We start from the raw sequence: 23,211 nt of genomic DNA on the forward strand, positions 1-23,211 counted from the left end.
GGACAGCAGGAACGTAGTACCATTCTTCAGGGAAGGAGCCACTGTTTCTCTTTTGCTTATTGATAGAACTGTGATGTATACATCTGCTTTAGTTTATGGAGTGATAGGTTCCAGAACTACTGCTAAAGGTAACAGCGTAGGCAAGTCTCACGGGACACTTCTCCTTCTTAATTTGTACTGATAGGTCAACTCATTTATCACTTTTACTAATGCTCTGCAATGGTATCAAATGTCTGGATGTTGCTACCTACTCTGCAATACCACCCTAACTGTGAAAGAACTGCCCTACATGACAGCCCTCCTGTCAGTCATTTCAGTAACCTGGGATATTAAAATTTACTTCATAGCCTCTTAGATCAGAACAAATACACGCCAGTCTGCAATGCCCAATAGGTGCTCACTCAGAATCAAACTTTGCTTCTTCACTGTCTGCTGACATGGGTTTCTATTCTCAATGATACATACTTTTAATTTCTCTAATAGGCAGGAGAAGAAACATCACAGCTCTTAGCTTTTGGCTTTACAGGCAAATCTCATGTTCTTGTGTGGAAATGTTAGCAAGTATTTACTATGTGACTGGCTGAACAGTCATGGGACAAGTGGTCACTGATGGGGAGGGGTGACAGGGCAGGGGGGAGAGGTGGAGGTGAGAGAAGGCTTCTGAGCAGCCATCAGGACCTGGATTCTGTCGTGATTACATAGGTTAACAGAGCTCATTATGCCAGCTAAAAACAAACACACTAGTCCTGCTACTTCAAGGCCCCTTTCACCTCTGCACCGATTTATTTTCCCTGTCCCAAGATTTTTATTTTATCTTTTAAAAGCAATAACACATACTATTTGCAGTCCTGAAAACTCAAGAGTACTGCAAAAATCTCTGACAAAGACTCTCCAGTTAAAAACAAACAAAATTAAACCCCCAAGCAAACAGAATGCCATGCCCTCAAGACCTGTTCTCTGCACCGCTGCTTTTTCAAAGTTCTTTGTCGCTCATACCTTTCTCATCTTCCAGTAGCAAACCATTGCTCCTAAATTAGCAAAACAGCTTCTTGAAAGGCTGCCACAGAAGAATCTGGAGTACCCAGTTGTATATCTGGATAGAGATGGGAATGGGGCTTTTCATGGCATACATCAGCAGCACCCTTCAGATCGCATCCTAGCCAACTCCCAAAAGATGCCCTTCCATCACAGTGGATGGATGACAGATAAAGAGCTAACGTGCATACACATTCCCATTTTCTATATCAGGCTTTCCTGGGAGGTGGAAGCCTGTGTATACACACATGAGTCCTTCCAGCAGAATCCTTGGCCTCGTAACAGCACTAAGAGCTTTAAGAACCAAAGAGCCCCCTAAATCAGATAGCAGCCTGACCTTGCCAAAGTCACATACCAGTAAAATAAGTAAAATGGTGGAATTGCTCTTCAGAATGGGAAGTAACGGGTTAGCACTGTTCAGCTGATCAGACATGCCAAAACCAGCTTCTTCAGTCTCAGTTTGCTTGCAGTGTCTCCAGGAAAACCAGAGTTGGAGGACTTGGTGTCCAAATCTCCCCATAAGTTCAGGGTAGCGCAGGAAGAATTTCAGCAGGAGATGACAATGGACGTAGACCAAGCTCAGATCTGGAAGATTATCCAGGATCTTCTTTATGGTAGACAATGACCTCTGGTAAATGTGTGGGAGGGAGAGGGGGAAGGGGAGAGAGAACAAAATAATCACTAGATACTGAATATCGAAAAGCTGAAGGGATGAGAGTTTACTGTGAGAAACAGTCACACTGCCTTTTAAGTAGACAATCAAATATATCAGTTAAACATCATTCTCTGAAGCCCATTTGCATCACAAAGGCTAAGAAACTTGTAGGATTTATACAGTGCTCAAAGCTGTGCAGCAGCAAAGAGCCATATGGGAACACTAGAAAGCCTGCTGCAGAGGCTGTAGATGTGTTCAGGAGACTGAAGCTATGAAATTTATTATATTCCATATGTGAGTTCACAGCCTATCCAACGCATTTACACATCCCACACATACACAAGTTTATTCAGTCAAATCTATATTCCCTAGTGGCTTTTCACAGTTAACTTTCCAGAGTGTAGCTGCACTGCACACTCTTCACTCACTCACTGCTCACCACCTATGTCAAAAGACTTTCTGCAAGAGGGTTAATGGGAGTGGGGAGAAACCTTAGTTTCAACAAAAAGGCTCCAAGAGGTAGGAATGAAATCTTTTACCAAGTCCAGGGCTTTGCCTTTGTCCTGACAGACAGCAAGCAGGTAAAGTGCAGCTCTGAGTATGTATGGAGGGGGACAGTCTCCATGGTCCTGTGCTGATACGAGGAAATTTCTTACAGCTAAAAATAATTCTGCTTCTGGGACAAACCTGCATTCAAGGAGATTGGAATGGAAACAATAACATTCGACATGGCTTACCCACCAATACATGGTATGTAATGGCCACAAAACCACTTGCCTTGCATACTCTTGGCTCACCTGTCCCCAAGGGTGTAGGCAAAGTATAAGAGTAGTATGAGGCAGTGTTGGTGGATGCAAAGAGACTGATCCAAAGAGAAAGGCTCAGGGGTTTCAGCCAGGAGCAGAAGGCTTTCAGCAGTGGTGTAGTTTAATTGAGGCAGACCCTTCTGCAGGAGCTCAGACATCTCTTGCTCTAGAAATAAAACTAATATGAACAGGCAGGCAGTGATGAGGAATGTCTGCGATGAAGCAGAGTGGCATAGCATCTGCCTGCCCTAACTCAAGCACATTAAATTAGGGAAGCTCCTGATGTAAGAAATATCAAAGCCAACCTACTACCCCACAGCCTGCATACAGCAAGCACACTTCTATGATTTGGCATGAATAGAGGTGTGAGACCTGATTTAATGGAGCTGGCTTTGAGGATGAAAAGACACTTCTGTTTGAGGTGCCCAGCTCTTTGCTGATGCTGCCTGTATGGTGACCAACCACTGCCTGTGGGAAAAGTGGCTTTTGTGATGTGGAAACTTTCATCTCATTTAATTGGGACTTACCTATTAAGGAAAGTTACCGTATGGACAGGAAAAGCTTTACAGAGTATACCAGAGGAAAAAATGACCTTAATCTGCAGATATGGGTGACTATGTGGCAAGTAATATTGTTTCAATTAAGCCATGCAGAGTTATGCTAATAAATGTCATCATGAAAACAAAACCATAGGCAGATGAAACGCATTCTTTCAGGTAGGGTTCCAAACTCTTCAAAAGGCATTCTCTGACTGTTATCCCCTTGCTGGACCAGCTTAAAAAAAAAAGCTGGGGAAAAAAAAAATCTCTAAATAGAGCTTATATGTGTCCTCCCTTCCCTCCTCCTTTGTATTTATTATTATTATTGTTGTTGTTGTTATTACACCTATTGCCTAAATAGAGAGTAGCAGGGCCTCAAACTAAATGAAGCAATTTGTCTCTTTCCCCAAACTTGCCATCCTGAGAAGAAGTTCTCTCCTTCTCTGTGGCAGAGTAAAGGCTCAGGCACAAGCTGCAGAGGAAGCTGGAACAAGCCTGATTCAAGGCAGGATTACTGTGAAGAAGAGTAGAAAGACACAGTGAAGAAGGCTAGAAACATCCCCTTCATGCTTCTAATACCACATGCTGCCTGCCAGAACCTCAGCTTACTGAATGATCACATACAAGCACCTGCCCCATTCACAACAGGACTCCAGGAGCCAACCTGGGCTTCCAGGAAAATGAGGAGTTCCTAAAGGACAGTCAGCTCACAGATGTAGTGGGTGTGCATGGTGACAACAGTGAACGTGTTCACATACCTTGGGACAACATGAATGCAGTGGGGTACTCTCACAATCATCATACCTGGTATACACAGGGAGTCCTGTAAGGGCAGGACCCCTAACACAGAGAACAGTGGGAGGTGTTTGAGAGTGGCTCCTGATTCCACTGGCAAACACCAGTAAGGAGATTTTGTAGCAATGCTGTTTCCAGGGATGAACAATGAAGAATGCCAAAACATTAACTAAAGGGTGAGAACAGCGATATTTCCAGGTATTTCTCTCTCTCTCTCCAATTATTCCTTTGCAGAATAGGACATAACCAAACTTCTTTGCACTGTAACAGACCATCCTTGGTGCCCCACACTACTGTATTCAGAGGCTTAGATCACTCCCTGCTCACACCATTCACAGGGACAAACATCCCTTCTCTAAGTTCCACAGTGGTAACCTGGACTAGGGGTGCTGTATATTTTGTTTACTCTTTTAATGAGATACAGTCACAGGAAAGGGGATGTAAAACATCTCTGCAGATCCACAGAGAGTCTCCCCAAGTGCTCCTCAACCTAGAAATCATAGCCTCTGCTATAGAAGGCCCTTTGCGATGTCTGCTGTTGAAGTCTTCCTCCTCCCTCCCATTTCATATACATTATCACACCATGAGGAACAAAGACAGTGGTAGTATGTGCCCTAGGAAGCCAGAGCTCCAATGGAACTGATGCTACTGTTACTTCTTTTCAAAACACCCACTGATTTGACTACTCCAAAGTCAGGCTGCTTTACCTCTATCTGCACAGCTCACGATGGAGCACAGAATTCTCACAACAGTGTGTAAATCCATCCGCTCCCTACCCGGCTGCTTCTCCCCTCTCCCACATCCGGCTTTTCCATTGTCAGTTACCATTTACATTTTCCAATAAGATACAACCACTCTTGAGGCTTTCAGCCTCCCGTCTTGCCTAATCAGATGCATTAGATTAGGCATGATCTGCTTTCCCATCCAGAAATTTTTTACTTGCTCACAATACACACAATACCTTTGTACAGAGCAAAATCTGGCCTTCAGCTCCAGTGTCAGTCGGATGAAGGAGGAGGATGCTAGACAGAAAGCAAGACAAAAATGTCGAAGGAGTACAGAACGTGCACGATAAGGGAAAAGACTAGGCAGGTCCCATAACCATCCCAACATCTCCATGCAAACTGGTGAACAGGGCAGGCCATCGCAGTAAGAATACATTTGTTAGGCTTTCTCTTCCAAAGCAAACTACTCTGAGTTTGGTTTGGAGGGAAGTATCTGAGATTCATTTGTTTTCTCAGGAGAAGAAGGGAAGATTTGCCAGCTTCACATGTTTAGAAAAGAGGAATTCTCTACATCACCTCTCTGATGTGCGAAGAGTAAGGAATACACTGAGTAAATAGGATTTCTACACAGTAAAATCCCACCAACAATTCCAGCATAATCCCTGCCTACAGGAACAGCCAATTCTGAATATTCCAGAGGAAAAGCTAAAGCTGACACTACTTACTTATCTAAAATAAAATCTGTCCCATCATCATTGCTAGACCAAATAACTTTTTCATCCTGCTGAACATGACTGCACACTCTGTTCTTACTCATATAAACATGTAATATAATCCTCCACATAAAGTCTCGTTAAGCTCATTGCCTCAGTAATATGCAGTAGCAGCAAGTTCCATCAGTTAAGTTAAGAGCACAGAGAACATGATCCCACACTACCCCCATACCCAGCTTTTTGGAGAACTTGTTCTGCATGTTTGGCACCACTGTAAAGAGGGTATTAAGTGTTGAGATGAAAACCTCCATCACTGACGGGCTGACAGCCCCTTCCACGTAGTTCTGCGGAAAGAAGAAAAGATCAGGTGCATGATATGCAATGAACACTGAAAGCAGCAGCTTTCTTCCTGCCTCCCGCCCACCCAGAAAGTTAGATTTCTAAATCCAAACAAGTGGAGTAACAGTTCTTCTACCAAAATGCCTGGCAGCAAGTACACAGGCCTACAAAGCACTTTGAAAGCAACTAACAATCCCCTCTGCCAACGTTACGAGCTGCTAACTCTGCAAGACATTACATCAAACAAGAAACTTCTTCCCGATTCCAGCTGGCAACTGGTTAGGCCTTAATGCACAGCAACTGACATTACTGCCCATACTGCCCTGGAAGTAACTGCTCCTACAGGTCAGATGGCTAATTCTCCAGCGTGGCATACAACATAGGACATATGCTTAAGAGCAGCTGACTTCAGTAACACTTAACACCTGTGCTTCAGCACTTTATTGAGTAGTGGCAAACGCAGGCTTTTAAGCTTTCTACAGAGTCCAGTCCTAAACTGTTTAGAACAGAATGACTTGACTCACTCTTGTAGAAGGTCACTGGACAATTTTCTCACAGTCCGTTGATTTTTACCCAAGTTCAGTGAGAAAGAAAGTGAGCGCACTGACTCCAGCTTTGCCAAAATGCGCATGCACTGCACCCTCCCTTCAGGGAGGAGAACAGCAATGCCACTGCAGCTGCCTACCAAGAGATTGGTTAAAAAAATGCAAAACAAAACACCTCCAAGCTCCCAACAGCGGCAAGAATCCATACAGCTGAACCTGTGACCTTTGCACAAGCAAAATGTACTCAACATTTAGAACCACAACAAGAGTCCCATTGCTTTGACAACTCTCCTCAAAGTGTCTTAGTAACAGGTCTGTATGGAGCACTAAAGCACACATGACTCTCCACGGCTGCTTTTTAAACCATGTCCCTGGCCTTACTAAGGGACAATGCTTAGTACTGCCTTTGCTGTGTAGACTGGGCAGCCTCCTCAATACCTTCTGGAAAGAAGTGTGAAAATGAAACTGCAGGCGCAAAATACCACTGCTTTCCAGGACACAGGCAAGTTTTGAAAAAGTGGCAGAAGAAGAAACAACAGTTGAAGCACTCTTTCATTTTCTGCAACATCGAGACCTGCCATGGATTAGACAGCATGGCAGGTAGGCTATGGGGATTGCACAGTCTGAAGAAAGACACTGCCACCCACATGGAAGCTTTATGAATTTCTCCACCCTCTGAGATGGTAACCTCCCATTTTGCATGAACTGTACAATGCCACATTTGGCTCTGGAGAGGTGGCATGCTCTCTTCCCCCAAAATCACTTGTGCAACCCACTCTTGGTGCTTTCAAGCACCTTTCTAGGTACCCAAGGAATAGATCAAGTTCAAAAGAAACCATACCATGACCATGGGGATGCAGAGACTGTCACAAATCCTTAACAGGAACTCAGAGAAGTTGCTCAGTGTGTCCTTGCTCTTGGAGTTGGGGGCAGTGAAAGCATTCTCCTGGGCCATGGGGTCACTCTGGAATTCCACTGCTAACCTACAAACACACAGCGGATACCAGAGGAAAGAGGAATCCTCCTCACTCTGTAAAGGAAGTCAAGAGATACTACATTTCCATCACAACTTTCACCATTAAGGACCGCACAAACACTTGACGTGTTGGAAATACAGGAATCTGGTGATCGCACAGAGTTACCTTTTGAGTGAAGCTATTAAAAGTCAGCAATGTTCCACAACAGTACAAGTTGGGAAAGGAAGACTTAGCTTCTGTGAAGAAAATATCTGCTGTGAGAAGCCCTAGCGTGGCAAGATTAAAGATTATCAGCCAGGCCAGAGTGCCTGGAGCACCACAGAGCAAACCTTGTGAAAATCAGCCAGGGACCATTCAGCTGATCTAAAAACCATGACAGAATCTGATTGCCCTCTAACACCACCCCAAAACACTGGGTCAGTGCAGACAGGGACACCTGCTTCTGACTGAATTATCTCAGCCAAGCCAAATGCAAGTGATGCAAGGCAAAATAACTAAGTTGGCCAGACTTCCCTAACGACAGATGCAGACTCATACACAAACTCATCTACCACCATCTGCTGTGCAGCTAAGGGCAACAGGTAGCTCTCATCCAGCAAAACAGGAAAAGTTGGTGCCTATAAACCCACTTGCAGTAACAGGTCACAGACATGAGCAAATCCAAGGCCAGCATCTGGAGCAGATATACATTTGTTAAATGGTTAATCCCCTCCAGCAGTGAGACCACATACCACAGGGCACAGGAATATGGTTTCACACATAACTTCCAACCGTTCTTGCATGGTCAGTAGTTTTGGCCAATTTTCAAGCAGTTCCTCAAAGGCCAAAGACATGAAATAAACTGATAGGTCCCAGGCAAATTTCTTGGGAGACATATACAGGTGTCACAAAATTTTCAGTATCACTACATATCCCTCCTTCTGTTGTTTCACTGACAAGTGCTATGCATTGAACTCCCCTGTGGTATTTCAGTGGTGGGGTTGGGTAGAAGAATTCAGTTACATGGACAGAAGGATGGAAGGACATGGACACACACACCACCACCCCCCACCACCCCCACACTTGTCCTCACCTGCAAGCATTTCTGAAACTTTCCAGAGTGTTTAGCAACAACTGGCCCTGCCTCTGAGGAACTCTGCTAAGATGTCTGTTTGCTGGGTGACTTTGAGACACTGAGAATAGGAGATCACCCTGTTAAAGGAGAGAAATCTTTAAAAGCTTATGTTCACTGTCAGAAAAAATAGCTTTCTTCTCTGATACCAGCAGCTGGAGGAACAACAGATTGCATTTCACTCACTTCCTTCACATAACTGTTTTTTTACTATTGTGCTTTCCCCAGGGAGGGCAGAGCCTTTGTGCTCTTCACAGGGAGGACAGAGTTACAGAGCTACTAGTTCTGCACTGCCCTGTCTTTACAGTCTGTATTGCCAAGGTTTGGTCTAATCTGAGTTTTAAACAGCTCAGCTAATGGAGCTTCAAAACCTTCTGGGAAAACTTGGTATTTTTCTACATTTTGTTTCTTCCAATTATTCTTCAGACAACACTGAACAGTTCCTCTCCTTGGTCAGCAGTGAAATCTTAGAAGTTCTCCACCTTGGCTCAGATTTGTAAGCAACTCCCATGTACTAGCTCTTGCTCCCACACAGCATCCTATCAAGTTCAGCCAGAAGCCAACTGCAGCATCAGAGTTAATCATTTGCCCAAACTTGGAACCACTTGGCATCTGCCTTTAAGCCTTAACCTGTTGTGGTGGTGTTCTCCGAAAACTACCAGAGGAGGGCACAGCGACACATTGGTGCCTGGCAGTTAAGAACTCCTCCTCCTTCTCCAGTTGAGGCTGAGATACCTTAGTACAGGTACAATCATTTCCTCTTTTCTCCCTTTAAAGACAGCCTGGATGTCCTTACGATCTGCCTAATTTCGTTCCTGTGAAGCTCCTTATTCTGAATGGGACACCAAGCTCCGTGTGTGTGTAAACGACGGACCAACATCTGCCTACGGGGCAGAAAGAAGTTCTGCCTTCTCCAGGCAGAGAAGACAGACATCTGATAGCACAGAACTTGGGCCTAAAGATAGTTCATCAGGCACTTGGAGTGCTGGTGCTCCAGCAAGATGCTCTTGCCACTACAGACATGCAATCTAAACCTACATGGCTCTAAGCCTAGAGCAAGAAGGCTCAGCCCCTGTCTTTTCACTACCCATCTGTAATGGGGGCTCTCCTCAGAAGTGTGTAGGTCCCAGCAGCGCATCACACTAACTACGTATTCCAGGAACAGGAAAGGATTTGCAGTTCAAAGAGTGGCTAACAGCTCCCTTGCTGAGGGATCATAGTGCATATATGTTGTCCCTCTTGGTCTGAAGGCACAGCAACAGACGTTCATTGGCAAAAAACATACATTGACGGACGCAGCCTACAAGGTGGGGGCCTGAAGAAGGGGAAGTTCAAATGACTTTGGAGTACTGGACATGTTAAGAGAGCAGCGTGCTCAGGTGGTGCCCCGCAAATCTTCATTGATTTAGAAAGACAACATTCACCAGAATCCATCTTCAGCTACTTCAAAGACAAAGACTGGTACCATCTCAAGGCACAAGGATCAAAAGAAACACCAGAGAACCCAACAGCCACAGGGCAACGGGACAAAACATATATACAACAGCCACACAGTGTGCTAGGAGGATCATTCCTGTCCTGCTTGGTCCTACCAACAAGCAACAACAACTTTTGACTTACTGCATGCCTCTTGCTACTCTGTGGTGGGGAAAGGTCAGCACATCGCTTCAGCACTGCCTCCAGCAGCTTCTGCAGCTCTTCGTATGGGACTGGAGGGGAGCTCAGATGGTCCTTCCTGGACAAGCAGAGAGAAAGACAGCATGCACATTCCCTGCTGGGGACATTCCACCTGGGAAGGCAACACCAGCAGAAAAACTGGTCTTCTGACAGCAATATGCCATTGCCACTTCTCTCCAGCACACCATACTAAGGTCACAATATCTGAACAGTGCCTTCATCCACATGCGCGCCCAAACACAGCCTCACTGCATTCACTGCCCGCTCCCACTACAGTCAGGAAGCATATGACTGTACAGTCTTATGCTTGCTCTTACCTATCTGGATGGGGCACAGAGTGACAAAGCCACAGCAGCTGCAGTCCAAGCCTGCCTGGGATGCTAGGTCCTTGCTGCAGCAACTTACTGCCTACCACATCAGCCTTGTGAGGCGGGTGGGAAGCTAGCTCTGCTGTACCCACGCCTGTCTCAGCCAGAAGTCCCACTGCAGAGCACACTCACCCACACAGCCACAGGGGAGGCACAGAGACCAACATGATATCAACAGATCTATCTGAAGAAAAGCCTGCAAATACTTTGCTGCCTACCTCAGGAAAGCTGCCACCGCTCTCGCAGCCTCCACTACCACCTCCAGCACTGGGCAGTTCACTGTCTCCATCAAAACATCAATGGCTTCTATACATACACCTCGGTTTGTGAATAATTTGATTTCCACTGGTTGCCTGTGAAGAGGAAACAGTAATCAAGGGGCATATTGTCAGTTAAGTAACTGTAGTGCCTTCTTCTCATTTCACCAAACAGACAGCTGAGCCGTGTGGTTCCAGCCATGCTTTTCAGCATTCAGAGCCAGCTGCTCTCAAGGAGGTAGTCTCAGACTTGAGCAGGTGGAGGGTTTGCTACAAAGAGTGAACTTCAGCAGGTCTGGAGCCCTACTATGATGAAAAAACTCACAGCCTGGATAACCCTGTGACTGCACCAGTGAACACTGACACGAAAAGCACAAGAAAAACAGGCTTTGCAAAATATGGTGATTCCTCTGCCTAGGACTGTATGCTGAGGCTATCTGCTCTGGCATTTGCAGGTTCATCTGGTAATTCATATTTCTGAGTGAACAAGCAAACACCACCATCCTAGAACAAGGATGATGCCATGAGAATAGCTTCTCTCACAGTCCTATAGCACTTCTAAGGCCAGATGCTGTCAGAAGGACAGGGTCTTCTGTGAACTTGAAAAGTAATCAGGAAAATAAACACAATCCAACTGTTTTGACAATTCTCGACAGTGAGCATTTTGGTCATCTGATCACCTTGTGACCCAGCACCTTTGAGCACTCAGCACAAGAGCACGGAGGGATGACAAGCCATTAATCCCATTATCGGACAGAGCTGTGTAAATGGCAGACTGTGCTCATTTGGCTCCTGGCAAGTCAGGTATGCTACATGCAGACAAGAGGCACTAACAGCCTGCCAGAGGGCCTCTCCGAAGTGAAGCAAGAAAAGCAGCACAGCATGACAGAAGCCAGACTTGGAAGCCAAAAGTATGCCCTGTTACTCAGTTTTCACGGACGTGCCCAACTAAAGCAAGTCAGGAGCACATGCTTCCATGCACAAAGAGGAGAGGAAAATGAACTTCCGCAAAAATTACACTAGTAGCCCAGCTACAGGGCAAAAAGCAAGCAGAGGCAGAACCACTCTTTTTAGCCACTCAGTGGAATGAAACCCACCTTGGCAATCACCTCACATTCTGCTGTGAGAAAAAGCTGTGAGGTGGGCAAGGTGAGGAAAAGGCTTTGTGGAACTCGGGCACCAGCAGCAGCCTCCCCAAGCCTTAAGTGATGTGCTGAACTTCCAAATTGTTTCTACTTATACTGTAATTCTATTAATGCTCCATATTCCCTTTCTCTAATCGCTGACCTTCTGCAGTAAACCACATCAGGAAAAAAAAAAAAGTCTTCACTGACTCATGCAGGGAGGAAGGGATGGAGGAGTATTGCTGACTCATTCAAGAGGCACAAACCCACTTGCAATATGGTGCACTATGAAGTCTTCAGGGCCTGGGAGAAAAGTGTGAAGGACAGCACTCTTGCAGCTTCCTGCAGCCTCTCTCTTGCCTTTGGGTCCCAAACTGTGCCTGCCACTCTGTCTGTGCTGGGAGAGACAAGGGGCACTCCAGGGACAGCTACCCACCATTCCTGACAGGCTGCCAAGGGGACCAGTAGGTCCTGTTTGGACAACACCAGAGTGTGGGGCTCGCTTACACAAGAGAATCCAGCTGCAAGGGAGAACCAAGAGGAGAGGTTCCAGGATGAGACCCTTTTCCCCACTATGAGATAGTTTTAAATTAAACATCATTTCTAAGGCAAAGCTCAGAGAAGCAGAATGGGTGTGCTAGTAAATGAGAGTAATTGCACAGAGCGTTCTCTTTGTTTTACAAGCATAATCAGTGTTTCCAGCATCCTGGTTTCTCTTTTTGACAGATACCACACTGGCATCATCACACTGTTCTAGCGCTGCTGCTTTTCCTTCTCCATTTTACCCTGCTACTTGCTACAGAATTGACTACGACATTTCCAAAAATCAGCTCAAGGGCTTTCTCGGGGGAACTAAGTGGCAAAAACAAGACCCTGTCGCTAGCATGACAGGATGGGAATGAGATCATAGAGGCAAGAACAGGAAGCACAAAAGAAAAACAAGCCAGGGTATGTTATTCCTTAGCAGAAAACAAGAGGAAAAAAGTGATAGAAGACATCAGTATTTCAGCCTAGAATTTGTTTCTGCTGTTTGAATTTAGCTTAGGTGACAATACAAGACTAGAAGCCATGGAATTTGCATGCTGTTTTGTCACAGAAGCGCACTTAGCAGGAGCTGGCCTGCTCACATACACCTGAACCTTCCTAGCCTTCCCTCCTGCTCGATCTACAGCTGAAAGGAGATTTCACCTCCCAGACTGGCAAGGAAGCAGGAAGAGGCAGATATACTGGCGGATGCATGCACAAAGAGGACAAGCTGGGAGGTTTGGAAACAACCATCTGGCCCTTCTTCACAAGAATAAGGGAGATGCATTTGTTCAGCAACATCTTTCAAACACAAAGGCTCTGGGGGTGTAGATATTTGGTCTCGGGCAAAAACCTTAGAACACAAAAGCACCGCAGCCTCCATTTTGGGGCACCAAACTCCGCCTGTGCAAGCCTGATGGGGGTACTCCCTTACCGTTTCAGTATTTCAGTGAAGAGCAGGAGCCCTTGTTTGTGCAACTCCACATTGTTCAGCTGCAGGACATCTTGGAGACTCCTCACCAGAGATTCAATGCCTGCACATGTTCAAGAGAAGTCACAGAGAGGGCTTTTAACACCCCAAATTCCAGGATGGAAGCAAAATTAATTTTTAAAAGGAAGGAAGATTTAAACAATTATTCTTCTGAGCCACTGACAGAAACAACTGCCCCAAACTGCTGAGCATTCACCCAGCTCCCTGAAAACAGGCTCCAGCCTCCACTGCTGGAGGTAAGTCCAGAAGAACAGAAGGAAATTAGCCTTTCTTCCTAGATCCACTCTTGGCATGTCCACAGAAACACCTAATAGTAACTTAGGTAGTGTCAGTCATGATAACTAGTTATTATAACGAATGCATACTCACCAGGAACTCATTAGAACAGCGACATTGTAATTCAAGCTATGTTGGACATCACAAACGTGTCTGATGGTTACTCATTTTCAGTCCTTCATCCATCCTGACTGGAAATTGTGGTTGTGTGTAAAGCACTGAAAATTCAGCTAGAGGCACAGCAAATGCCCACCGTATTACTGCAGTCGCTCTGTCAGAAAGGTTGATGACTCACCATAGACTGTGTGACACTTGGAGAAGAAAAGGCGCTCTTCAGTTAGGAGGAGCAGGCAGCAATACACTGACCAAATGAGAATTTCACTGTTGCACGAGAGACACTCAAACAGGAATTCTGCAAACACACATACACACACAAATAAGGTCACCCCGGTTTGAGGCAGTTCTGCTCACAGCATGGCACAGCTGCTCCTAGAACAGAGCAGAGGGAGGAGGAGGAAACGAGGAAGCATAGCAACAGCCACAGGGAGAACGGCTGGAATGGAGAATGGAGCGGATGCTTGGGGGTACGCTAGTCTTCAAAACAAGGTGACAGGAGAGCAGAGTCCCGCAGGCAGGCATCTTCCCAGCACAAACTCAGCAGGCAGGAGTTGAATTGTGGCTCTAGCCTTTGGCACAAATGAAAAGCCACAAAGCAAGCTTTACCACAGAGGCAGTGATCTTTTTTTTTTTCCTCAGAACTTTTACATCTCCCAAAGAATTTGTAAAATGAAAGCATTTCTGTCTTCTGGGATTACAGAGAAATAACAAACCATCTCCTACAGCCGCATTCTAAAGCTAAATCCTAGACCAAATTCTGCGCAAACTCACAAGAGTTAGTGGGATAAGATGGAACCCCAGTCTGTTTAGGCTTGTATCTAAGGTCCCGCACAAAAGGCCTTGACCTCAAGGACTTGTCCAAATTCTTGCTGTGGAAACTCCATTCTGCCTGCTGAGAGCTGCTTCTACACTTTCTTTCGAAAACTTACTTCCTCCTTCTATTCCTAAAATCACACTAGCCATTGTTACTGGTATAAAATGGTCAGTGCACACATTGTGCCATCAGTGGATTTCATGGAGCCAGACTGATTCCTAAAACAAACAGCCGGGGAGTGGTTTGATACTGGGAGATGAACATTAAGATGCTACTGCATTTCTTCACCTGGGACATCTGCATGGATAAAAGCAGGAGCATATCTGTTGGGAGAGTGAACCAGCACTGCAGCCACACAGTGAGAACTTGCTGCCTGTAACATCTCATCTCTAGTCAACAAAAGCTGTTGGGAAACAAAAGTCAAAATGAGAGAGGAAGTCAACCATGCAGATATGAGTAGGGAACAGTTTCGTCTACATTTTAAAATTAAAACATAAATTAAGATCTCACTTTTAGCATGTATTCCACAGATTAAACTTGCTAAGGCAAGATAAAACACTGGACCAAACACACTCAAAAAAACCCGCAAAATGAGAACCATAACAGAGCAAACTATGAGTATGAATAGCTCTGCCCCTGTGCTTAGTCATGCTGGCACTACAAGCACTGTATCAGACCTCAAGTGTGAGTGAGTAAAATCAACTGAGGCCAGGAGTAAAACTTCCCCCCCCGCCCTCGACCCCCAGGACGCAGGAATGAACAATGAGGCGATCTGCAGGGGTGTCCCCTTTTCCCACTGCAGCATCTACTGCTGCTGTTGGCAACAGCATACCCCAAGTGCCTCAGATAAAAGGTTCAATACAGGGCAGCAAATTCTTTATGTTTACTGATGGCTCACTACTACTTCAGCAGTCACCTTTTTGAGAACAAGTGGCAGTGGATTTTCCCCTTCTAAAAAGTCAGAGTTCTCAGTTTCCTCCTCTGCTTTTGAATTATTCATAAGAATGGATACAAAATGGTCAGATTTCAGCAGCTCCTTTAGCAAACCTGCAAAAGGGGGAGCAAGAGTGAGCACCATACTGGGGATAGCAAGGATTACGTTAACACAGGAGTATTTACAGCCTAAGACTTGTTGCCAGCTTCCTTCCCTTTCCTGCACTCCTAACAAAGCCCTCACCTCCAGTTTAGGGAGCTTCTTCTTACTGTATGCCCAGATACTGCCATGAGCCCCATGTCTTGCAACCCCTTGTTGCTGATGTTTTTTGCGGGGTCTGATCTGCTCCCTGTTCTTTCTCAAGAGCTGTGCATGTGCACTGGTACATGTTCTCAGGAGCTCTCAACTCCTTTCATCTTCTGTGCGCCAGTACCCACCCCTTAAGCTGTTTCTCAGGAGAGCTCTTGACTCACATTTTCCTCCAAGCTACAGTCAGTGACCCAACAATAACTAGACATTTTCCCTGGAACGCTTCCTCGAGAACTGGCATTTATCTTCCCCTTCTACTTTCACGGGCTCTTACTGAAACAGCTGTGTTTAGCTAAAGGATATCCACACACACACAAAAGCCTTCAGTATAAAAGTATAGAGTACTGCTACAGGTATTGATGCAAATCATCAGTACATGTCAGTACAAATTCACAAGGGGCAAATCATCAGTACATGTCAGTACAAATTCATCTGAGCTAAAGAATTCTACTTTCAAAGGAATCATCACCCATTTCTACTAGCCAAGTAGATGATCTGAGGAGCAATCCAGTTCCTGCTTACCTCCTACAAGAAAAAGGAATTCCCCAGGTGGTTTACAAACAAGCAATGTCAGAAAGGCTGAAGCTGTGCTCCTCAGCAACAGCTGATATGTGTGGTTGGAAACATAAATGCAAGAAAGCGCCGCTTCCACATTAGCTTTCCAACCTAAATAACAGGATGCCCCACATCTGAAGACCATATTTGTTAGACTCCATCCCACTGCTCTACAAAACCTGCCTGTCCGTGCATAGTGTTTGCATTCGGACACCTTGAGGGATGGTCTGTTCCTAGGATGAAACATCAAATTGAGACAGGACAGGCCACAGTGCAAGTTCTGAGGAGACTCCGAAGATTTGTCAGTGCTAAGCAAATGTGGGGCTCAAGGGACAATGGAGGGCTGGGGGAGATCAGCAACAGGTCTGGGCCATTTGACTGCTATGGAGCAATGGAAAGGATTGACTACTTCACAGGAGCAGCGAAAAGCTCCTTTGGGGAACAACCCACACGAGAGCGTCTAAACCAGCCAAGGATTTCTTCCTCATTCTAAGCCTTCCCTTGCACCTTGCAGTTTCTCTCAGCAACGCCTTACCCAAACAATTAACCTGCAGCTCCTTTGTCTGCGCATGCCCCAAGGTATTCAAGAAGAGACCACACAGCCTTTCTTCGAAGTGTGCCGAGAGCCGTTCTGTGCCAACAGGAGAGGAGTACAGCTTGCCATACAAGTAGCAGACAGCAGCCTTTATACCTTCATTTGGGTATGCCAATCCCATCAGCAGATGATCCACTAAATTACCTCATGTGAGGAACAGAAATGGCAAACATTCACACCAATGAACTGACTTTTTAAACGCACCGACCTATTTCCCTTGAAAACTTGCAAAAGCCCACTAGACCGAACGGTGTATGCTGATTTGTGAATGCCACTATTAGGTGATGTGCTCACCACCATCTGTCCCTCTGAGCAGAGGTACAGTAATAAATGGCTAGAGAAGCTCACTGTTCACCATATGAAGATCCATCATCCCAGCTACTTCCATAAACAGCTAAGCTTGCTCACCAGACCTGCAGGGGCTGGACGAAGGAAAGCAAAACTGAATGTATGTTGCCTGTGAGGCAGACCCACAAATCCCAGTTCACAGAGGTGGGTTTTGCCAGGCTGGCTAAGAGCACAATGACAAGCCTGCCACGAAGGTACTGAACCTGCAACCCCGGAGGCCTGAATGCCACTCTGACTTCTGCACAGGCTTCTTGTGTGACCTTCGTGAATTCACACAGGGGACAGGGGAGCGCATGCATGCCTACGTGTACTAGGGCTGCGAATACTACCCTTCAGTGGGGCACGACACATTACTCACTGTGCTCTACTACCAGTATATCAGCAAAGCCCGGGATGGCATCTGCCAGCTTGCCCAAGAGAGTGAATGTAGGCAGGCTGCCTCTCATGGTAGTTGCTTTGCAAAGCTGTAGAGGAGACAGAGAAAGCAAATGTTTCACTGGTGAGGACACAGTCCAGAGGCAGAAATGCACCCAAACCAGCAAGCTCTCAGTGATGCATAACCCTCCGGAACAGGATCTTTTTCTAAGCTGGGTCCTCTTCACCACTTAGGATAAACCACAGGAAAACCCTGAACGCACTGCTAAGTCTCCAAAATGTCTTTTAATTAATCCAAGAAATCTCTTGCTTGTTGTTCCTTCTCCTCTCTCTCCCCTCCAGCTCTTACATGAGCAGATGAACCAGCTGAATTTCTCCCCACTTTTGTTACTTCCCAATTTTTTGTACCCCATGGGATCGTCACAAACTTAGGAATGAAGAGAGCAAGAGCCCACGGCACAGGCTGGGAAAGCTCCTCATATCACAGAAACAGTAAGGCAGGAAAAGAAGAATCTGAGGAAGCCACACAGCTTCACAAGAGCACCACGAAGCCATATGGCTGCAAGGCACCATGGGAGCAAGAGGAAAACTCCAGGGTAGACACCAACACTGCCAAAATCACAGCTGGGGAGCTGGCATTAGGACACCCCGCTTGCAGCAGAGGCTGCATCCCAGCGCAGCAGCTGCAGTCTTGCAGGACCCCTCGTTCCCAGCTCTTCAACCTCTGAAGGACTGAAAGGAAGGGCAGGGAATTCATCTTCACTGACCTCTTTCTGGCTTTCATCCAAAATGCAGCGTAAGTACTGTTCTGACTTCAGCTCCACTACAAGCCGCACCAGAACTAGGCAGAAGAACCAGGATCAGTAATTCACACCCAAGAGCACTCACAATCAATCATCCACGGGGCTTCAGCAGACCAGTGAGCAAAGAGCTTAGAAATTAAATGAGCACAGAGGTGCCGAGAGAGCAGGGCAGCATTGGCATTCTCAGTGCAATTACTTCTGATAGCCCAGCCTGAGCTCTCTGCAGCAACATTACAGCAGTCCTGTTCCAGCTGCACTACAAACCATGCATAGAAATGAACTGCAAGCGACAACCTGAGCATCAGGACACCAAGTAAAGGTAAGGAACCAGGAAGGGAAGGAAACAAAGCCCTAGCTTAAAAGTATAAAAATTTCTGGTAATTGGATAGAATTTCCTACAGTATGAAAATTGGCCTTTAAAAACACATCTTTCCAGAGAAGATATCATAACTGAAACTGCTGAGTGTCCTCAGACGCAGACCGAGAGCTCCTCCTCCAGCTCCTGCTATCCCTGAGGTAACACTGCAGTCTATCAGCCATTCCTCCCCACTGCAGTTATCCCACACACCTTGCCAGAAAGGAAAACCCCAGTCACCTTTGTGGTACCATTCACCTTCTCGGCCCTGAGGAAGGGCTGTTATTCTGGGTTCACTGAAACTTTAAGAACTCTGTCCACCCTGTCCAAGTAAGAGGAATCAACAAGAAACCACGTTTACCAGGCACTGGCTGCACATCACCTGGGGTTTCCCTAACAAAATCACAAGGGAGTTGCCTGATGCTGGCAGGTTGCCTCTGCCTCCACACATACACCAGTGGACCAGTTTCAGGAAGCAAAGTTCCTCTTCTGGTATTTTTAGAACCTGGGCACCTGAATGTTCAGCAGATAAAGTTTTGACAATAGCCCCCTTACCGAGACACTGTGCAGAGGATTGTTCCACGGGATTTGCTAAGGCTGTCTTGGATGTATCTTCCTGTCATGGCACGACTCATTTGAAAAACACACTCTTTTGATTTGTATTCTAGGAAAGCATCATTAAAAAAAAAATACCAGAGACTTCTAGGTTCACCATCTCTTGGTATATCCAGGGCAATACTGGAGGTTTATCTAGGAGACCTACTTTAGCTGAAGAGCTACGCATCTCAGCAGAGGCTTGAGGCAGGCGATTTATAGATGGTTTAATGGCCCTTTCTTGCCCTGAACTCTCAGAATCTCTAAAAACTTTCAAGAGTTAGGTAACACTAAGTTAAAATTCCTCTGTTCAAGAGCATCCATCTCTCAACAGACTGGTAACATGTCAGAAAGACTTCTCACCTTTTCAAGACCATTTCAAGCAAGTGCCTGAAAACCGAAACGCCTCTGGAAGGAGCTGGTCAAACCTCCCTTCATCTTTCTTGGCTGGACAGGAGGAAATCGTTCCATTGCTAACACCACTAGACTCAACAGAGATGCCCAAGGTTAACTGGCCTGCTGCTTTGTCAGCCCTGCAGGCATTTCCTTCAGATTTCAAATGAAGGACTGCTCACAAAGAGAATCTGCAGCCTGTGCAGGTAAATCCCAAATACTCTCTGTCCTGAGGAGAAAGCAGTGGATCCCAAAGCTCACTGAAGCCTACGGGAAGATTGCCATTTGCTTTGAGACTTCGGTCAGGTCCCAAGATGAGGCACTGTTTACCACTGTTACCCATCTGACACTAAATTCATGGCATGCACAGAACCTGTGAGAGAAATGCTAAATATTTAAATCTGCATGCACTGCCCTGCTCCCAAATATTGGAACAGTATGCTCGTCACTGTTGCGTTGACAGAAAATAGATGCTCTTTCCAATTCAAGCTGTGTAGAAGCTGAGCATCTCACTATAGTTATCGGACAAGACAGAGCCTCCCTTCACAAACTGTCAGTAATTGAGACATGGCATCTGCCTCTCACCTTCTATGAATAAGTCCAGGGTACTGCTGTCCTCCACAGTATGCAACATCCCTAAAAGATAAACAACAATCAGTCATGGAACCCACTCCTGCTTGTGCTCATCAGCGCTGTAATGCCTTCTAAAAAGAGCTGCAAATTTTTTTCAGAACTGTTTTGTTTACCCCACTTCACATGACACCAGTCTGACGTTGTCAGAGGAAGGTGGATGCTCTCTCAGGGAGTATCACAAAAGGCGCCTCCATAAGCAGGACGCAGGGACATGAAGGCATTCAGTTCTTCTGCAAATTTTTTAGGTACTTTACAGTTTAAGTCAATGGCTCCACCTATGTAAGCAAATATGTAACTGCTACCGTCACCACATCTTGCTGCCTGTATCCAACGTTATACATCTGAAACAACGCTCCAGAATGACAGAAGTTAGAGCCCAGCTGTGAGTTGTCCCTTCTGTCTTGCATTCATACCCAATACCATGAACAGTCTTCTCCACAGTACTGAAAATCCCGAGACCAAATCTGAACACGAGATTTAAAGCATCTGGAAACTATTCCAACATTAAATTGAACCTGAAGGCACCACTTCACAAGTCATTTGTACAACAAGAGCGTAAGATTGGATATATTAAAATAAGCACTGTCTCACTCCACTACACCACAACAGATGAGAAACTCTACCTCCCAGCTCCTTCCGACTTCAGGTACCTACAGCAGCAGGGGTCTGGTTCAGACCCCCACTTCTGCCACACCAAACCACTTGTTTCAACGTATCCAATCCAATTACCTCCCCCCTGGAGACTCCATGACCTCTCAGAAATTTGACCAACTAAAGCAATGTTATGACATTGCAGGTGAAGAAATTACTTATTTCCTGCCTCATCTGCCCAATCTTCAGTAAATTCCTTACCCTTTGGAAAAGATTTGCATACAGCACTAGTGAACATTGCAACATAAGCTGCATGAAATTCTGGCTTACCTGAAATTCACCATCTTCTCGTATGTAACACTCCACACTACACCTCTGTTCTCTTAACCCTCTTTCTTCTGTCTGTGCTTACCCTAATATTCTCCCTCCGAAAAATGAATGTATTTTCCTGAATTTACTATTAATTCTTCCTCCACAGCATTGCTCAAACCTTTGGGGGGGGGGGTGTCCCTCTTACTCCCTTGCACCAGACGAGACCCAGTTCATCCAAGCTCTATCCAAAACTTACATGTCATTGCTTGTAGCCCCAAGCTTAGACTGGGATGCCAACTGCTCTAGGGGTTACACCAAGTACAGTAAAATCCCAAAGCTGTCCCCAGACCACCCAATTGTAAAGCTTCTCAAAGAGAGGGAGAATTATTATTTAAAAGCAGACAAGAGCATTGAAATACAAGCATAGCTCCTCTGTCTTCTGGGGTATTTCGTGTTAGGGTCATACAGCATAGGACTGAGCTGGCCCTAACGACCACTCTCTCCACATCTGTATAGGATCATGTGCACAGACGGCACTCAATAAAAATTTGTGCAACAGAGAGAACTAAACCTGCACAAAGTTCCATTTCTAACAAAGCTGCTTCCAAAACATGCACAATGCAGTTTGTGCTGGGAAATCAACTGGGAAAATGCTGTTTGAATTATTCAGTGCGTCAAGGCAGGGAAAGGGGCTTGTAAGTCACTTTCCCCCAAAGAACAAGAATTATCTGTGATGTGCAAATGAGATCATGGAATTAAAGGAATCCAGTATATTTGCTCTTTGAAGGCACTCGCATTCATACCCTCCACCTTTCTCTTCCTGCCTTGCTGTTCCCTCATTTAGACCCTTATTTCTTCTCCATCAAGATTTTAGATGGCGTTCCAGAGACCTTTCCCACGGCAAACAGCAAACCAGTAAGAGATGCTCAAGATCACTAAGGCTGTTACTGGAAAGGCACCTTCTGGCGTTCTGCGGAACACTCTCCTGCTGTGAGGCTGACCCACCAGTAAGCAGCGGGTACTACAGTCCTACGCCTACAAGGATTTCTACAAATGTAAAGCAACGGTGTGAAAAAAATGCTATGTATTTTGCACCTTTGGTCTTAAATCCTACAGCGCCTTCTCAAGGTCACGCTTCCATTTCTGCGTGCGTCCCTCTGTAAGGCCACAGCCCAGCCAGAGCAGAAAGCACTGAGGCAGGCGAGCAGAAGGGGGGGTGTTCAGGGAAGGGTCATACGCCAGCGCTCCCTGTTCTCCAGAGAGGCTTTACAGATAGGCCGAGAAGCTCTGGGAGATTGCAAGAGCTTTCAGAACGTGCCGGTCCCGCTCCTTGGGGGATAAGGAGATTAATTAACCGATTCCTAATCAAACGTCAGGCAGTTCTCCGCAGGGAGTGAAACCACACCTAGCGCAGAACGCTGCAAGTACGGCGTTAGGCACCTCGGTGTTCTTTTGCTGGCTTTTTTTTTTGGCTTCCCAGGCAGAGAAGCTTCACGGGTACACGTCTGCCGGGGAGAAGGACCCGTCCTCCCCCCGCGGCCGCACCGGGCCGCGGCAGGGCTCTTACCGGAGAGAGCCGCCACCAAAGGCGCGCACAGCCTCTCCTCAGCCGCCAGCAGCTGCACGGCGGGCCCCGCCGGCCGGGCCAGGGCGTCGCGGAGCCGGGCGAGGACGTGCCTCCTGCGCACCAGCTGCGGGACGGACAGAGGGACAAAGAACCCGTCAGCGCTCCGCTCCGCGCCGCGCCGGGATCGGGGCGGGGGTCTGGGGGGACCGCCGCGGGGCCCGGCCCTCCCCGGCAGGCGCTGCCCACCGAGGCGCCGCCGTCGCCCAGGGTCTCCACAGCGCAGGCGAGGCAGAGCGGCGGGCGGAGCGGCAGGGCCCAGCGCGGCCCATGCCCGCCGTCGGCCACCGCGCACGCCGCCGCCGCCGCCATCGCCCGCCCCGTCCTGCGCATGCGCGGGGCCGCCACCGCCTAGGGGGCGGGGCGGCGGCTCCTCGTGCTCCCTCCGTGCACACGTCACG

At 46.6% G+C, this 23,211-nt stretch overlaps 1 protein-coding gene across 2 annotated transcripts in view; it reads right to left on the reverse strand.

Annotated features, from left to right (window-relative positions):
* The window catches only part of MEI1 (meiotic double-stranded break formation protein 1), a 37,111-nt gene extending 13,968 nt beyond the window's left edge, over positions 1–23,143 (reverse strand). For both annotated transcript variants that reach the window (XM_069807103.1, XM_069807102.1), the window contains exons 1-20: positions 23,000–23,143; positions 22,754–22,877; positions 20,236–20,286; positions 18,273–18,346; positions 17,489–17,594; positions 16,723–16,926; positions 15,306–15,436; positions 14,678–14,792; positions 13,754–13,870; positions 13,126–13,225; positions 10,504–10,638; positions 9,861–9,975; positions 8,202–8,320; positions 6,994–7,135; positions 5,501–5,612; positions 4,792–4,852; positions 3,452–3,549; positions 2,488–2,662; positions 2,230–2,377; positions 1,391–1,663 (exon numbers count right to left, since the gene is read on the reverse strand). In XM_069807103.1, coding sequence (XP_069663204.1) covers positions 1,391–1,663; positions 2,230–2,377; positions 2,488–2,662; positions 3,452–3,549; positions 4,792–4,852; positions 5,501–5,612; positions 6,994–7,135; positions 8,202–8,320; positions 9,861–9,975; positions 10,504–10,638; positions 13,126–13,225; positions 13,754–13,870; positions 14,678–14,792; positions 15,306–15,436; positions 16,723–16,926; positions 17,489–17,594; positions 18,273–18,346; positions 20,236–20,286; positions 22,754–22,877; positions 23,000–23,143 — 2,544 coding nt within the window. The remainder of the gene's footprint in view (positions 1–1,390; positions 1,664–2,229; positions 2,378–2,487; positions 2,663–3,451; positions 3,550–4,791; positions 4,853–5,500; positions 5,613–6,993; positions 7,136–8,201; positions 8,321–9,860; positions 9,976–10,503; positions 10,639–13,125; positions 13,226–13,753; positions 13,871–14,677; positions 14,793–15,305; positions 15,437–16,722; positions 16,927–17,488; positions 17,595–18,272; positions 18,347–20,235; positions 20,287–22,753; positions 22,878–22,999) is intronic.
* Positions 23,144–23,211: the final 68 nt, after the last annotated feature.

The sequence above is a fragment of the Haliaeetus albicilla genome, chromosome 19, assembly GCF_947461875.1.
Source record: "Haliaeetus albicilla chromosome 19, bHalAlb1.1, whole genome shotgun sequence".
NCBI lineage: Eukaryota > Metazoa > Chordata > Aves > Accipitriformes > Accipitridae > Haliaeetus > Haliaeetus albicilla.